The sequence below is a fragment of the Gallinula chloropus genome, assembly GCF_964237585.1.
Source record: "Gallinula chloropus genome assembly, chromosome: 5".
Taxonomy (NCBI): Eukaryota; Metazoa; Chordata; class Aves; order Gruiformes; family Rallidae; genus Gallinula; species Gallinula chloropus.
Genome location: NC_140090.1, coordinates 59960335 through 59975830, shown reverse-complemented (window position 1 = coordinate 59975830; position 15496 = coordinate 59960335). Strand labels below are relative to the sequence as shown.

At 44.9% G+C, this 15496-nt stretch overlaps 2 protein-coding genes across 3 annotated transcripts in view; both read right to left on the bottom strand.

The window, feature by feature from the left end:
- The window catches only part of PPP3CB (protein phosphatase 3 catalytic subunit beta), a 42884-nt gene extending 40795 nt beyond the window's left edge, over positions 1-2089 (bottom strand). For both annotated transcript variants that reach the window (XM_084264906.1, XM_084264907.1), the window contains exon 1: positions 1865-2089. In XM_084264906.1, the coding sequence (XP_084121032.1) occupies positions 1865-1934 (70 nt within the window). In that variant the 5' untranslated portion in view covers positions 1935-2089. The remainder of the gene's footprint in view (positions 1-1864) is intronic.
- A 10472-nt stretch (positions 2090-12561) lies between these two features.
- The window catches only part of USP54 (ubiquitin specific peptidase 54), a 50104-nt gene continuing 47169 nt past the window's right edge, over positions 12562-15496 (bottom strand). Inside the window, exons 21-22 of the mRNA XM_084265402.1 lie at positions 14714-14900; positions 12562-13997 (exon numbers count right to left, since the gene is read on the bottom strand). Of these exons, the coding sequence (XP_084121528.1) occupies positions 13339-13997; positions 14714-14900 (846 nt within the window). The 3' untranslated portion in view covers positions 12562-13338. The remainder of the gene's footprint in view (positions 13998-14713; positions 14901-15496) is intronic.

The following is a 15496-nucleotide window of genomic DNA, read 5'->3' as shown; positions in this document are numbered from 1 at the left end:
GTACAGACAGGACAGGTCAACAGAAACAGAAAAACGCTGCTATATGAATGTTTAATTGGTTGCAATTATGTCAGATGAACCTATGAAAGCCTGATTACCTTTACAATAGCTCTGTATCCTACACATCCAGGTTCAATTAAATACTGTAACCCCAGGGTATAATCCTGTTAGAACGACACAAGTCTTAACTATGATTTTAAACAACCAAATGCATAGGTCACATTTAACAAGCTGAATTATTAAGTGATTAGAAATCAGCAGGTTGTCCAATGCACTATGAGTACCTAATCACTATTAGTTCTCCTGCGCTGTTTGAAGAACCTAATTTATTACAACAAAGTGTGGTAAAGGTACAAAAATTCAGCAAGTCTAAATGCTACACATTAAAGTAGCAGTAAGAGTACAAGTTTCCAATAAACTAGCTTTAACGTTTTTTACTTCTACTCTTACAATTTATTCAAACAAATCAACAGGTTAAGCAATCCAAAATGAGTAACAACTTACTGTGAGCAAAGCTTTCCAGCTTACTGGAAAACATGCCAATTTCCAAAACATACTATGGGAGGCCAAGGCTTTAATTAAGACCTGCTGAATACAAAGACATCCTCTCCATTTCTTAAGATCCCCCCTATTACATAAAAAGTTAAATGAACATATTTTCACCCCTTTGGAATCAGTCTGACATCATGTTCCCAGGACCATCAATCTTAAAAAGCAGACTGCTTTGTGTAGAGGCATGAATTGCAGTAGCCCAGGTCTGCTATCGCAGATGTCCATGCTGCTGTAGTCGAGTGCAAAGTCAGTATCAAAACCTTCCAAATCAAAATAAAATTATCTGTAAATTGAGTAAGCAAAACCTGGAAATCCCTTGAAGGGTTACCTGTGCTATTCTCTTAACTGCCAATTTAGATCTAACAAATATGTTTCAGGATACTTCAGTTCATAATGCAAAGGATCATTTTCCCCACAAAGGCTAAGGTGACACACACACACACCTGATGGGCTCTGCAGCAAGGATCTGAATGTTTTACACCATTTTGATTGCTAGGCTATCTCAGTCACGCACAGGTGTACCTCCTTTAAAACGTTTTCGTTTTTTCTTCTAAGAAATATAATGCTCGACTTTTAAGAGCTTCCCACAGGATCGTGCTACCAAGGAAGCCGGTGAAGAAATAGACCAAGGTGATTTTTTTCCATCAGAACTGTGAACCTGAGACCAGCAGCCAATAGAAAGGGCGGCAGCACCTTCCCACTCCCTCTTCCTCGCCGCTGTCAGCTTCTGCAATTACAAGGATCTCCTCTGCGCGGACAGAGGAAAGCCCCCGCGGAGAACGAGGGGCGAAGGGGCCAGACCCCAGCCGGGGAAGCCGGTGGCCCCCGGCCAGCAGAGCACACGCACACTCCTGCCAACACCGCCCGCGCGAGCGCATCTGGGCGGGGTGCGCCAGGGCCGCAGGCCCCGGGTACTGCTCCCACCCTCAGCCCCACGGGCAGCTCCAGGAGACGGGCCGCCCCGGGGTCCACGACAGGCAGGGCCGGCCCCGCTACCTTCCCGGGCAGCGTCAGCTCGGCCTCCCCGCTACGGACCAGGCCGGCCCCACGCCCGTGCAGACACCCTACGCCCCCGCCCTCCCGCGGACGCGCCGCTCCCATCCCCACCTGTGGGCGGCCCAGCAGCAGCCGGACGCCGGTGCGGCGAGCACACTCGCGGGCGGGCCGCCCCTGCGAGCCCGGGAGCACCCGGACAGCAAGACGGCCTCCGCAGCGCCGGGGGTCGCGGCCGCCGGCGCGGGCAGCCATGTTCCCCGCACCCTCCCCTCCCCGGGCCCGGGCCGCGCCAGGCCGCGGGTCAGGGAACGCTCACCCTTCACGGCGCGCTCGCTGGTGGCGTGGGGCGGCAGCAGCAGCACCTTGCTCCCCTCCTTGGCGGACATCGCTGAGCGCTGCCGGGCTCCGGCGGCGGCTGCTGGGCGCGGCAGCGCCTTCGTCCGCCTCCTCCGCCGGCGGGCTGGCGGGGAGCGGGACGCGCGGCGGCCGGCGGCGAGGCGAGGCGGGGCGGGGGCGGCTAGAGGCCCCGGGCGGCGGCGGCCCAGCGGAACATGGCGGCAGGCGCGGCTCCCAGCTCCTCGCGCAGCGAAGGGACAGTCCGCCTCGGGCCCGGCATGCACCGCGCCGCCACCCCACGAGGGGACCACGGGAGCGTGGCGAAACTCCTGGCTCCGCCGCGCCGGCAGCGCGGCCGTTAGGGAGCGTGGCGAAACTCCGCTCTCCCCGGGGCGGCGCCTCCGCCGCGGGGCGCGGGCAGGGGCGGAGGCTGCGGCCCGGCGCCTCCGGGTTCTCTCCCGCCGGTCGAGGAAGGCGGGTGAGGAGCCGGGAGCGCCCCGCCGCGGTGCGCCCCCGCCCGCCGCACGGGAGAGCCTCGGACCGAGCCTCGGGGGCGGCAACGGGGCCGCGCGGCCGGGGGTGGGATGGGGGAGGCGCGGCCGCCCCGCGGCCCGGCCCCCAGCGGCCCCTCAACGGGCGAGGGCCGGCGTCCACCATGGAGAGCTCCGCGGTGCTGCCAGCGCCGGTGCACGGCCAAGGCCTGCCAGCGGCAGCACGGCTGCAGGAGCCATTTTGTCAGCCGCGAAGCCTGCGGGCGCGATGGGGCCGCTTTACCCGGCGGTCTGAAGGGACGGGGCCTCAGTCCTCCTCAGGGCCCCTAGGAGAGCGAGGGCCACAGCTGTTCACTCACTACTGGCGGGGGGCTGGCTGGGGGAAGATGCCCCAGCACCTCACCTCTCAGGCAGCATTAGGTGCTGGGGCAGCCCAGGACAGGAGCTGGACAAGGTTCCCCACCCAAGAAAACCAGGGCACAGCTCATTTCACCCTCCTCCCACCATTCAAGCCCAAGTTCTCCACTCCTCGGCTTGGAGCTGAACAACAGCAGCCAAAGGAGGCAGCCAGGAGCTGGGTTCCATAGCAGAAGCTGCCCCCTCCCATGCGTGGACACCCTCAAAGCTGCATGGGGAGAGAAGGGGGGAAAGGCACTGTACCACAGCCCTGATCTTTGCAAATTCTGCAGGCCACAGGGGCACCCTTTACGTAGAAACCACGCAGATTTTGTTGAAAGCAATAGGTCCAACCATATGCTGAGCATAAGGCAGGGCTGGGCCTCGGCAGAAAGGGTAGTTAAAACTGTACTAAATCTAAAGCCAGTCTAGTCATTCTCCTTGACTGTACCATATATTACATTGGTTGATGAAAGACATCCAAGTAGTTCCTGTTCTGCAGCTGTTAATTTTATTCTATCTACTCCAAGACTACCTCAGCATGTTGTCTGTAGAACTGGACTACTGGTCAGATCAGTGAAATTAGCTAAGTTTAAAAAAACAAAGAAAAAATCCCAACCCCCAAATCTCTGAGTTTGGCATCATGTATCTGCCAACAAACCCTGTGAGTTCTAACATACATCTAAATAGAAACATGTATTTTTAAATACAATAAATCTAAAGAGTTGCTGCTTTGCATCTCAGCTAATACAACAGTTCTTAATGCACAGTTAGTACTGAACTGTGCAAACTATTTCACACAATAGATCAGGAACTTAAGAAAGGAAGGCCCTTCAGTAATAGTTTCCAGCAAGATCCAAGCAAAAAGGATGACATTGGAGGTGAACACCTGCCATCTGGAGCATGAAAAGCTGTTTGGCTAAAGAAAAAATACATTAAAATTGTTTTACACAGGAGCTTGGTTTGACCTTGCTTTTTTATTACGTGGCCAAGACAGTTCAAGCAGGGAACTAATTGAAGTATCATTGTAAAGACATGAAAAGAAGCAACTGGAAGTTTTAAGACTCCAAATTTGGTTTTGGAAAAAGTGGATTTCATGTCCACAAGTAGAATGTGTGTGTGCACAGAAAAAGAGAGCTGGAATACGAGGGTATCATGGAAGAAATCCTGGATTACTATTCTGGATTTATTACTAAGATTTCCTGTAGCAGGGATTACTTTGTTATACCACATGTACTGCAAAGTGCCTGTCATTGTCAACCAATTTAAAGGGCCTGGGTTTTAAATAGAACAAAAGCTCATTTGCTTCAATAACATGCACGTGTATCCAGATTATGGAGTGAGATCACAGGATAGGAAAGGCAGTAAGTTGCTCATACTGATTTAGCTTTAACTTAAAGTAAATCTGCTGGAACAAATTCAGTCTCTTATTTAGAATCAAGAGAATCTTGGTAATAAATGCAGCTTGGGTGTTTCGCAGTGTGGTGATTAAGAAATTAATTTGTCTGTACATTTCCAAACACACAAGGAGCCAGAGGTCTTGCTGAGTGTTGTCAGGAATCACCTCTTCACCTCACCTGAAATGCATTTGCAAGAAAGATGCCTCTTCTTTCAGTTGCTCACTTCTCTCACAAGCCCACAGCTGACTTGTCCTGTCTCCTGGGGTATGAAGTAAAAGGTGCTGATGCAGTCAGAACTCTGGTTGAGGAAAAAAGCACAGCATAATTTAATTTTGTTGTGATGCTGTGCCAGGAGGAGACACTATTAGCTTCCAGGCAGCATGCCTAGTGCCCTGCATGCTGGAACACTTCCAGTCATAGCCAGGCATCACCTGAAGAAAAGGCTCGTACAGATGAAACCTTGCTGGGTTCCGCCTCCTTCCCCATGCCTTAGGCTGATGGTGTTATGCCTCCCTACAAACCACACCTCCTTAGAACACTTATGGTGTGCAGATTATTTTTTTAAATACAGTAACAGCTAGAAGGAGAAGCTAGCTAGCACTCTTAGCTGGGGGTTTATTGTTGCCAATTTTTCTAAAATATTCCCATCCTGCCTCATGCAAATATACAGGGCATGTGCCTTTGCTGTTAGGGCAATACCAAAACCTTCAGCAGGAAGAGAGAGAGGAAACTACAGAACTCTACCCTAAGCCCATCAGCTTGTCACTTGAGCTTTTTCATGTAGTATTGTCTCTAAATCTGCTAGAGACTCTGGCATTCACATTGCCCCAACTCACCTCATGGTGTAAGCAAAGCTGATTAACTTCTGGTGTTCAAGGAATCGAACTTCTACTAGCACCACTAGCAGTGTTATGATTGTAGGAATGTAAGAACACCATTGCAAACAGAAACATGGCCTTGCAGGTAGAAGTCAGTGTACCTTTATAATCCTGACAGTTTCCCACAAATGCCAAACAAATTAAAGTGTTTCTGAAAAGCAGAGTCACATTTTAGCTCCTGTTCAGCTTTGCCACCAAGTGGCCATTCCACTCTGCAGATTTTAATATGTAATTTAAAAAACAACACTACTACTAAAAAAAGCCTGATTCCTGTTCTGACTGGATATTCCAAACCACTAGCTAGCACTGAGTTACTTTCTGAACAACTGCTTTTGAAACTGAGAAACAGTTCAGCAAGAGAAGCACATGGAATAACCAAGCCGATCCACCTTATTGCTACACCCTGGGAAACAGAGCCATTTGGGATGCAGATAATCCCTGTCTTCCTCCTGCCCCGTCTCACAGCTGCACACATTCGAGCTGCATGCAAAACCAAAAAGGGGTTGCGTTAGAATCTAGACTTTTCTGACACCTCCTATGACTGAGTATTGCAAGGTACAGTAGGAACTGTATTTTACTAAATTGTCACCTCAGACAGCAAGGTCCATTTACTAAACTTCAGACAGAAGTTAAGACATAAAATTGACTATGTGAAATTCTCTAACCATCTCATGCAGGAGGTCAGATGATCAGAACAGTCCCTTCTGACTCCAACAGCAACAGATCTTTAAAACTGGCACAATGCAATGTCCCAGAATCAGCCAATTACACAACAAGGACTTTTTGAAAACTCTAAGAAGGAAATTGAATCACAGGAGAGAGAGATATATTCCAGATCCCAAGAGGAAGATGCATACAGCAAATCATGCAGAGACAAATCAGGTCTGAAAGGGGAAGATGTGCTATAAGCAGGAGAATAAGATGAGGAAGACAGAACTTTTATGAGGTTGTTCCATTTCATTGACTCTCACTGGTGACTGCTTGAAATTGTCCTTTCTGAATTGCCAGAAATGGTGTTGCAGTGGGTATAAAATGTGGGGCCGCCTCAGAACGAGCCACGTTTTACGTACATTTTGACATACTGCTGTACTGAGTTTCAGTGTGAACACTTGAAAGCCTTCTTTTAAGAGGATGCAAGATTTCCTTGTTGTCCCAAGCCAGTTTTTTTCATGGCAAAAAGCATTACATAACATCTTCATTCAGAAAGGTCAAAAGCATGGTCCTAAGCCATTTTCTGCAGCACCACAAAATTACTGCAGTACTCTAGTTGCCAATATCAGCCAGTACTGAGAAGCTGCACTGACTTAGAAAGAAAAACAAAAACACAAAAGCAAATTATCAAATTATAATTGCTGCTATAAATTGCAAGCTATGTGACCATTACAGTTATATCCTGTTACACTCTTTCTGCACACAATTCCCTGGTAACCTCTATGGATAGGCTGTGGAAGTACAGACTACATGTTAAACGCCAGTCATGGCCACAGCTGCTCTTTGCATCACATCTCAGCTGTAGAGAACAGGCTAAGGCAACCCAGCCTGTGTCACTTTGCCTGATTCCAGAATTTTAGGTGATTTTCTCATACCAAATCCTACCAGCTACCTCTCCAATTTAAATCTCACACCTCTGGAGTGACAGTACCTCAAACTTTGCCTTATGTTCCTCAAAACATCACTTCACTTGCTCTGCTTAAAGCATTCCTTCCCCCGCCCTTATTATCTAGTTCAAACTTTTCCTTCCTTAGCCTTAAGCAATTGCTCTTTCTCCTACCATCGAGACCAAGCAATTCCCTCTCTTCATTTATCTTACTACCTTGATGATATTAATAGATTATGATCCAGTCACCTCTACTCTAAAAATTGAGTTCACTCTGTTTTTTGCTGCCCTCCTTTGCGTTCTTTCTAGTTTCCTTAGAGCCTCCACAAGCAGGAGACTCAACTGACAAAGTATTCAAGGTAAGCAGGTCTACATATAGTGCCTTATTAATCAGCAGCAATCTTGTTGCTCGATAACAGGAATTATGAAGTAAAACTGTGAATTTTATTTTTTTAAACTTTGATGAAGCATGTTGATCCATGAACACAGTGTCCTACAGATCAGAGAAATGCCATGAAGCAATTTTAAAGGAAATGGAGGGGGGGTGGGGAGCAAACACACAAACAATGGAGATAGGACAACTCTGTGCAGAGTACGTGCACTCTTTTCTCACACACACACTGGGCTATCGTTACCAGATGGCAGAGGTACAACTATGCTTCCAACCTACCACACTGCATCCTTTTCCCAAGTTGCTGAGACCAAACACCAGCATTGGGACTGAATAGCTTAAAGAGCTGAACAAGATAGTGACCCTCATAACTGGGCAAACCTGAGGTCATGACTGATTGTTAAGTGAAGGCAGAAAAGGACATCCCAAAATAATTCCAGAAAGATTTAAAGGCTTTTCTACTATGTATTTTGTTCCAGAAACTTCATACACAACTAGAAAATTATAAAAGCACTGGAGAGATGTGGGCTTTTATCTCCCCATAAGCTATGAGAAGACGTTAGAAATTTACTTTCTGGTCCATACCATCTCTGTATACATCTTCGAATGAATTACATTCGTGTGTTCAAATCAGTAGTTTATTGTGAAAAATCAGTTGAGACTCCCAGCACATACCTTCCTCTCCCTTATCAGAAGTAAGGTGTCATAAACACTGTATTAAATTGTTTCCTTTAAGAGTCTAAGGGCAGGCCACAAAAACTTGTCTACAGCACTGAAATGGTTAACATCAACTGAAGGGTTTTTTTCATCTATCTGTAGAAACTAACTAAACTACAAAAGCAAATGGAAAATACATTTACACATTATTTTGTGTGATTACAAACAATTAGTACATAGGGTCATGAACAATCTGTTATTTCTTCCTAAGTGTACTTAAAAATACATACCTGATTTCTACAAACTGACAATGGTATGACGTTCACTTGCATTTGATTGACATTTTGTATTTTTTAAAAGTCAGCTCTGGAAAAGCTGAAGTTTAACATGCTGTATTGGTACCTCAGGAATTTTAAAATAAATTATTTTCAAGCAATAAAGCACATACCTCCACAGCAAACAGTGCAGAGATTTTTCAAATAGCATATACCATAGTAGGTTATACAATTATATATGTATCTATCTGTATATCAAACAACCAACACCTTGTCAGACAAATGAGGAAGAAATAGGCATTCATTAAATACTAGATTAGCCTTATATGCAACATTGCAGCCAAGTAATTCAAGGTTAGTAAGTCAAGATTTGTAAATCAGTTATGTTCAGCTGTTTACAGGAACGTGTATGTATATATACACATAAAAGCATTGCAGGTTAACTTGGTTGTGCTTTAAGCTAATTAATTTGAATAGTTTGATTTTATTTTTTTCAAATTAGCAAGAGTCGTAGGCTTGGAACTTCCTCAATTGGCAGTCACAGAACAGTTACTGCTGTAAATTTTGACTAAAACATCCTGGAGTGATACATAACCCTAGAGCGCCATCAAAATCACTTTTCCTGCATAGTAAAAGTTAAGGTAAAATTTCACAATAGGACACAATTCTTAGATTAGTTACTAAAGTGCCACCTCACTGTACTCACTTTTCTCATGTATTCATATTTAAAATTATTTTGATTTGTGATATATACACACAAAGCTTCTCAAGCCTATGATTCGCTGGTGAATCATCTGCGCCTGGGCCACCCCAAGCTCAAGATAACCCTTCTTCAATAAACCTAATGTAAGTTAGTTTACAAATAGACACTTGATCTTATTCATGAGTATATTCAGTGCTTACTCACTCAATAATGAATACTAAAACAACTCTATTTGTGCCAATAAGGAAGTTGAGGTTTCTTCAGCTGAACTCATCCATTTGCATCTGCTTCCACAAATAAGCTGGCAAACATTTTCAGTGTTCTGAAGAAGTGACTGTGTAGCTGGTCTTAGTACTTTTCCATTAATCAAATAGAAATTTTAAAAAACCATTTCCAAGTTGTGGGCTTTTTGTTGTTTTAAAGGATTAAAAAAATCCTTCAATGAACTAGAAGGATGACACAGAAAGTAACTTCAGCAGTAGTGCAAAGGGATAGAAAAAATTAACATGCTGTTTTAAAAACATTTTCTGAAACTTTAAAGGTAACTCTACTAGCGATGGTTAGTAATGGTGGAAGAACTAGCATAAAAGGAACATTGAAGGTTCTGGTCTGTGCAGTAATAAAATGCTAGAGGTAGCAAGCAGATGGATGAAAATCTCATGTTTGCTTTTTGCCACCCGTCGTGCTAAACAGGAGACAGCTCAGTGGTAGGAGACTCCAGAACGCATCCAACTTAAGTGAGGTATTTGTAACACCCAAGCACATTTTTATCTTTGCCCCAGCTGGTATAAACACTAACTTCATCTGCACTGTTTGCCCAATATCTATTTATACATGTATCAGTGGCACCTAAGTGTTTCTGGGAGTGTAGTGACAGGACAAGGGGTAATGGCTTCAAGCTGCAAGAGGGTAGGTTTAGACTAGAGCTAGATTAGATTCTTCCATGGGGGCAGTGAGGCCCTGACACGGGTTGCCCAGAGCAGCTGTGGCTGCCCCCTCTCTGGCAGTGTTCAGGGCCAGGTTGGATGGGGCTTAGGGCAACCTGGGCTAGTGGAGGGATGTCCCTACCCATGGCAGGGGGGTTGGGACTAGATGATCTTTGAGGTGCCTTCCAACCCAAACCAGTCTGTGATTCTACAAATACTTTGACTTTAGTTCAATTGATTCCAGGGTGTTTGAAGCGTGAGTTCTTCACCAGCTGGTGTCACAAGCAGTACCTTTTTTCCTCAAATAAGGTGGATCTCAGAACAAGGATGGAAAGGATTCCCATAAAAAACACTACTTGCCCTGTACCTCAGTCAGCCTTTCCCTTCTCTAAAGTTTCAGTGACAGACTAGTGTTGAGGTCCCTCTCTGCACTGGAATCTATCCATTAAAAGAAAGAAAATTCAGACAGACTTTGTTCAAGTGAGGAGAGGTAACACACACTTTCTCTTTCCATTTGGCTGCTTCATCTCTCTGTTCCCTTCTATTCCAATCCACCTCTTGAAAAAGGTTCTTACCTTTTTCTTCCCTCCTCCTCACACCCCTACCCCGACCCTCTCTCCCCAAATGCCATTAGATGCAAAACCTGCAGGACTGCCAGTTATCTGAAATCCTGCCTGCACTTCATACACCCGACGCCAACCACCACTGGTAAGCAGATTACAGCAATGCTAGCAATCATGGGAAACATCAGTAAGACAGTTCCTTCCCTCTCCCAAATTCCCTGCCTGTTATTGTGGGCGCAGCAGCCTTTGCTTAGGAAAGACCAGGCCCTTACCTTGCAACTTCTGTAGCTCGCTTCTCTAAAGCGGAGCACGTTCAGGTGAGCTTGTTGGTGCTGGACACTCCAGCACATGCTCTATTTCAACAGCTCTGCTGCTCAGCAGGTCTGACAAAAGATTTCCATAAAAAGTGTGCTCAAAGTCTGCTGCCTTCAAGAGGAAAAACTGTGCTAGGTTGTTCCTTTTCCATATACACAAGAATTCTATTTACACACATTTGTGCCTGCTAGAACAGCATGTTCCTCTATTACTGCTCTTATTTGCCCCCTAACACAGCTGGGTGTAACCAGGTTATTACAAACACCATCAGAGATCATATAAATACAGGGAATAAGACTTTTGTTTTGAGAACTGAAATTATTTTTAAAAGTAAATTTGAGTGTTTATGGGATGCATATCACTTAATTCCATCCACTAACCTGCTCTGCAACTAGTGAAAGCAAGCCCTGGTTATGTTACATCAAAGCCATCAAGCTTATAAACTCTATAAACTCTAAGACGACTGTTCCAAATTAGCAGCTGAATTCCTTGTGGAAGCTCCCTCCTCACCCTTCTTATAGGTAACAGTGAACTTTAATAAGCTACTACACATAACTGATTTTTCTAGGGTTTAAACACCCAATAAATATCAAAGAGACAAGTTAGCAGTTAGTCACATGGTTTACAAGGTAGATACTAACTTACCCCACTAATACTTGCAGGCAGAAGCTACAGATAAATTAAAAATATTTTTCCAGCTTCACATTTCATACTCCGTATTGATTCTTGAAGAGTTAACTTTGTACTTTATTTTGGCAGATTATTTTTTTAGATAACCAAGTTCAAGACAATTTAAGCCTCAACTCTGCAACCTGAATCTTTTTTAGAGTTGTAGTCAAGTAAAGTGTCAAGCACTGATCCGTGTCCTCATTTGCATTCTGGGGATACTGTAACTTTCTTCAATTTCTAAAGGGAACAAAAAAGCTGAAACAAACCAGGGCTGCTTCTGTCCAGAGTCCCTTCACTCCAATAGCATTGTTCCCCTAACAAGATGGAGAACTGCAACAGGAATCTTTCTGTCCAAATACACACCACTGCATTGCAGTCACTTCTGAAAATCATCATTTCTATGGCTAGAAACTTGGCAGTTGCCTATGGCATGGCACGTACGCACAGCCAGGGAGACTAACAACTTTGTAACAGGTGGGAAAGTTTAATCAAAGAGTTGTTTCTAAATATTGTTTTATATTTAAGAAATTAATTTTAAAAATAGTGCTGCAGAAAGTTCCATGTTATTAAACTGACAAAACCATTATGTGAAAAAAATCCATTTTCTGGAGAGGAAGGGTGGAAGAAGAGAGCACTTTGCTGTGGTTATCACAGCTAGAGGGGCACTTGAGTGCAAAGAAGCACGCAGCATAATCCCCTGAAGTGAAACACAGTTCAGCACGATGCAGTTACACGAGACTGTAACAATAACAGACATCATTTAGAAACAAGAAACTGGGAAGTGACATTTATTACACTGAACGAGACTCAATCTCAGGCAAACACTGACGAAATCCCATCAACTGCTGAGGTGCAAAACATGAAAGGAGGCTGAAGAGCCTCACCTGGCGCCACGGGAGAGCAGGCGACCGAGTACCACCGAGCACTAGAGGGCAGCCCGGACCTTCCACTGCCTGGGCGAGAACCACGGCAGCTCCGCTCCCACTCAGGACAAGCAGGTAACAGCACCCTCCACCACACGGGAAAGTGGGAGTGCAAACTCTTCAGTGATACTTCTCACCACATCAGTCATTTCCCATGACTTTGTGCAAGACTCCTACCTGCGTACGATACTCTCTTGCACAGATTCTCCAGCTTCCCTCCAGCAAGGAAGCCTGAAAATACTTTTCAAAGGACACTGTTAATTACTGTCTGTTACGAGGGGAAAGTTAAGTACAGAGTAGTGATGAAACACATAAAATCCAGGGACAAAAATCACACGTTTCCTCCAATCAAACTAAGTATTTATTACATAAATGTTGTTAATGAACCAGTATAAACAATTCACTCATGGTTGTTAGTGTATAAATCAGCATTTTCAGGCCAATGAACGAGCAAAGCCAAATAGCAAAGAAAGCTCATACACAGACAGGTAAATAGAACTATTTTCATAGATTTATTTGAAAAATACTTACAAAAGCAAGTATGTTTGACACTAAAATAGTTAAACTTACTCTGTGTTTACATTGGTGTAATTAAGCGTGCAGCATTAACAGTCTTTTCTGTTTGAAGCATTGTTAGTTTGCCTTAAGGAAGTGGGGGAAAATTATGGTTTACTGATGAAGAAGGTCTCCCCACCACTTCCTCAGCAGCATCTACAGCTGTGATCTCTGCCCGAGATCTCAGCACACTGAAAACTGGGTGTGCTTTACTAACAGCCAGCCTGCCAAGTGCAGATTTACTGGAACCTGGAAGGTGGGTGAGGTTTTTTCCCCTAGGAAGGAACAGGGAAGAGGAAGGAGAGGAAAACAAAAGGATTGGGTTTTTAATGTGGAGAATTTACCCAAGCTACATATCATGAAAGAGTCCTTAAAAATGTCCTTTTGTTAAGTGTCTGTCTTCCTTCAAAACGCGTGCATACTTCTGAACTTACCCGTAAACCAATGCCCCTGACGCTTCCCATTCCTGCAGCACTCTTTTGCTAGGAGAGGCCAGGACAATAACCAAGATTCCCCATCCAGACAGCAGTTCAGTAGTGTCAGAAATGAAATACAGTGCAATTAGTTTCCACATACTGTATAGCTACATTTTAAGTCAAAACTGGCACAGATACTGATTGAAAGAGTGTGCTGTCTCCATGTAATCCATGCTCTGGCAACCTGCAAAAGACTGTTCACAGAGCAGTTTATCAGGGCACACGGAGTGGATGGGATCTCACCAGCCATTATTTTGCATGGTGCCAGTAGCTGCTGCTGCTCGAGCGAGCATATTTCTGTGTGCCTCTGAAGCAGAAGAAAAAGTCCCATCCATCACATGCATTGGCAGCATTTGCCTTCTGCCAGGCTGCGAAGTGTAGCTGTTCTGTCGCCAGTCTTCTTCTGGGGGCATATCAACTCTCCTTGGACCCGGGGCCTTAACGCAAGAGGGGGGCACGGGACAACCTTGAGAGGCACCGGGATCCCAAGAAGGCTCATGTGGTATTCTTAAAGTGCTGTAGCCTGTGCTGGCTGGTAGCCTGCAACCAGTGGCATAAGATTCATGTGTTTGATGTTGCAAAGGCTGCTGGAGGAAGCCTTCCTGTAAACCCTTGCCTGACTGACCAGCATGCTTCCCCCAGAGCGCTGTCCGTTTATCTGGTAATGTGGCTGTTTGCCTGGCAGGGTAGCTCATGTTCAGCCAATGGCCAGAGACACTTGATGCTCCACCTCCTAAATATGGATTAACTAGAGGTTTTTGCCCCTGGGAGAGGGTGCCTTTGGGTGCACAAGGAAGACTCCCATAGCTCAGTGCCACACCTGGGTAGTCTTCACCTTGGAAAGCTTCACCCCTGTCAGGCACAACCAAAAGTTTCTGGATGATGTTCTTCTGATCTCCTGGGGAGGGGAAATTAAAAAAAAAAAAAAAGAAGTAAATTGCTTAGTTATATTTTTTGTTTTATCCTCTCAGAACTTTCATCTGTGGCCAACAGGTGACAGAAGAAAAAAATAAATCACTAGTATATCCAGTTACTGGTTAACATGCAGTTCTGAATAAAAGCTAGCTGTAACCCCTTCTAGCATTCACTTTCCTCACCAGGTTTCCTCCTTATCCTACCACAACTGCTGTCACAGACTTCAGATTTCTTTAATAGCCCTTGTGTCAAGGAAGAGCCCAACAAAATATTTCAAGGCTAGTAAATCAAAATGGTTTTGATGACTGTCACAGGGAAAACAAGTTACATGCAGGAATTAGTTATTTCTATTTGCACAATTACATGTGTGATTTGCTGGAACAAGTAGCTTGTGGAAGTACTCTCATAAGTGACAAGAAGGTGGTGGGTCTTACCGTCACCGTTACACTAAAGAAAATACCTCACAAAAATGTGAACATGGTATTTTGAAACATAATGACTTCATACAAAGATAATCCCTTTTAGTTACGTCCACTTAACGAAGAATGACTCAAATGTGAGAGAATGTGATTTGTCCTTCCAGATTTCTGAAAGGATTCAGGCAGATGGTGAAACATCATTATGAAAGACCAGATCCGAAGAGGTTTTATTTCAGCAATATTTCTGATCATGAAGGAGGATGAAAAATCCTGTGATTACCTGATGGTCTACGTGCCTTGCCCACCATGCTGGGCATCTGTACATCATGGGGTAGGTGCTGCACCTGGTTTGGGTTGTGCTGGGGATCAAAGGGAAACACAGGAGGATCATGGGGGAAAGGAAGGGAAGTGGAGCTGGAAGAACGGTGGCTGGTGTCCACTGGCATTTTCCTCATATTTGGTGCTTCCTTTTATAAAATGACAAAGGAGAAGAAAAGAACATAAAATGATGAGTAAACACTGTGTTGGGTTGAATCAAGCAAAGATGGTATTGATCCAAGGAAAGGGATGAGTCACTGGAACAAAAACATGCATTGGTATGTGAAAAAAAAAAAACCATAAAACTGCATCAATCCAGCAAGGCTCTTACTGCAGTGGTGGGCTACTTAGGAGGGTATTTGCCTGGAAAATATACCAGGAGAAAAAGCCAACACCCCCACCAACCACTTGTGGAGGTTCAGTTCACAAACTGAATCCACAAAGCAACAGCAGGCCAGTCAGCACTGGCACTTCCACACTACACAAACCATGAAATAAAGAAGGGTACTGCTGATCATTCCTTCGTATTTTCTAGCAGGCTCTACTGAAAGCTCTGACTTCAGACTATGACCGCATTTGTGTGTTGCAGATGAAGTATTTCCCAGTGATGTAACACTTCCCTCTATTAGGAGGTATCAACCCCAAAGCAGGGATGGCTGAATAGCATGAAAACAAACTGTCAGATTTGAGCTCAGTGACTAACTTGAGTGGTGACAGCCATCCATCCTATGGGCTGTTTCTGTTG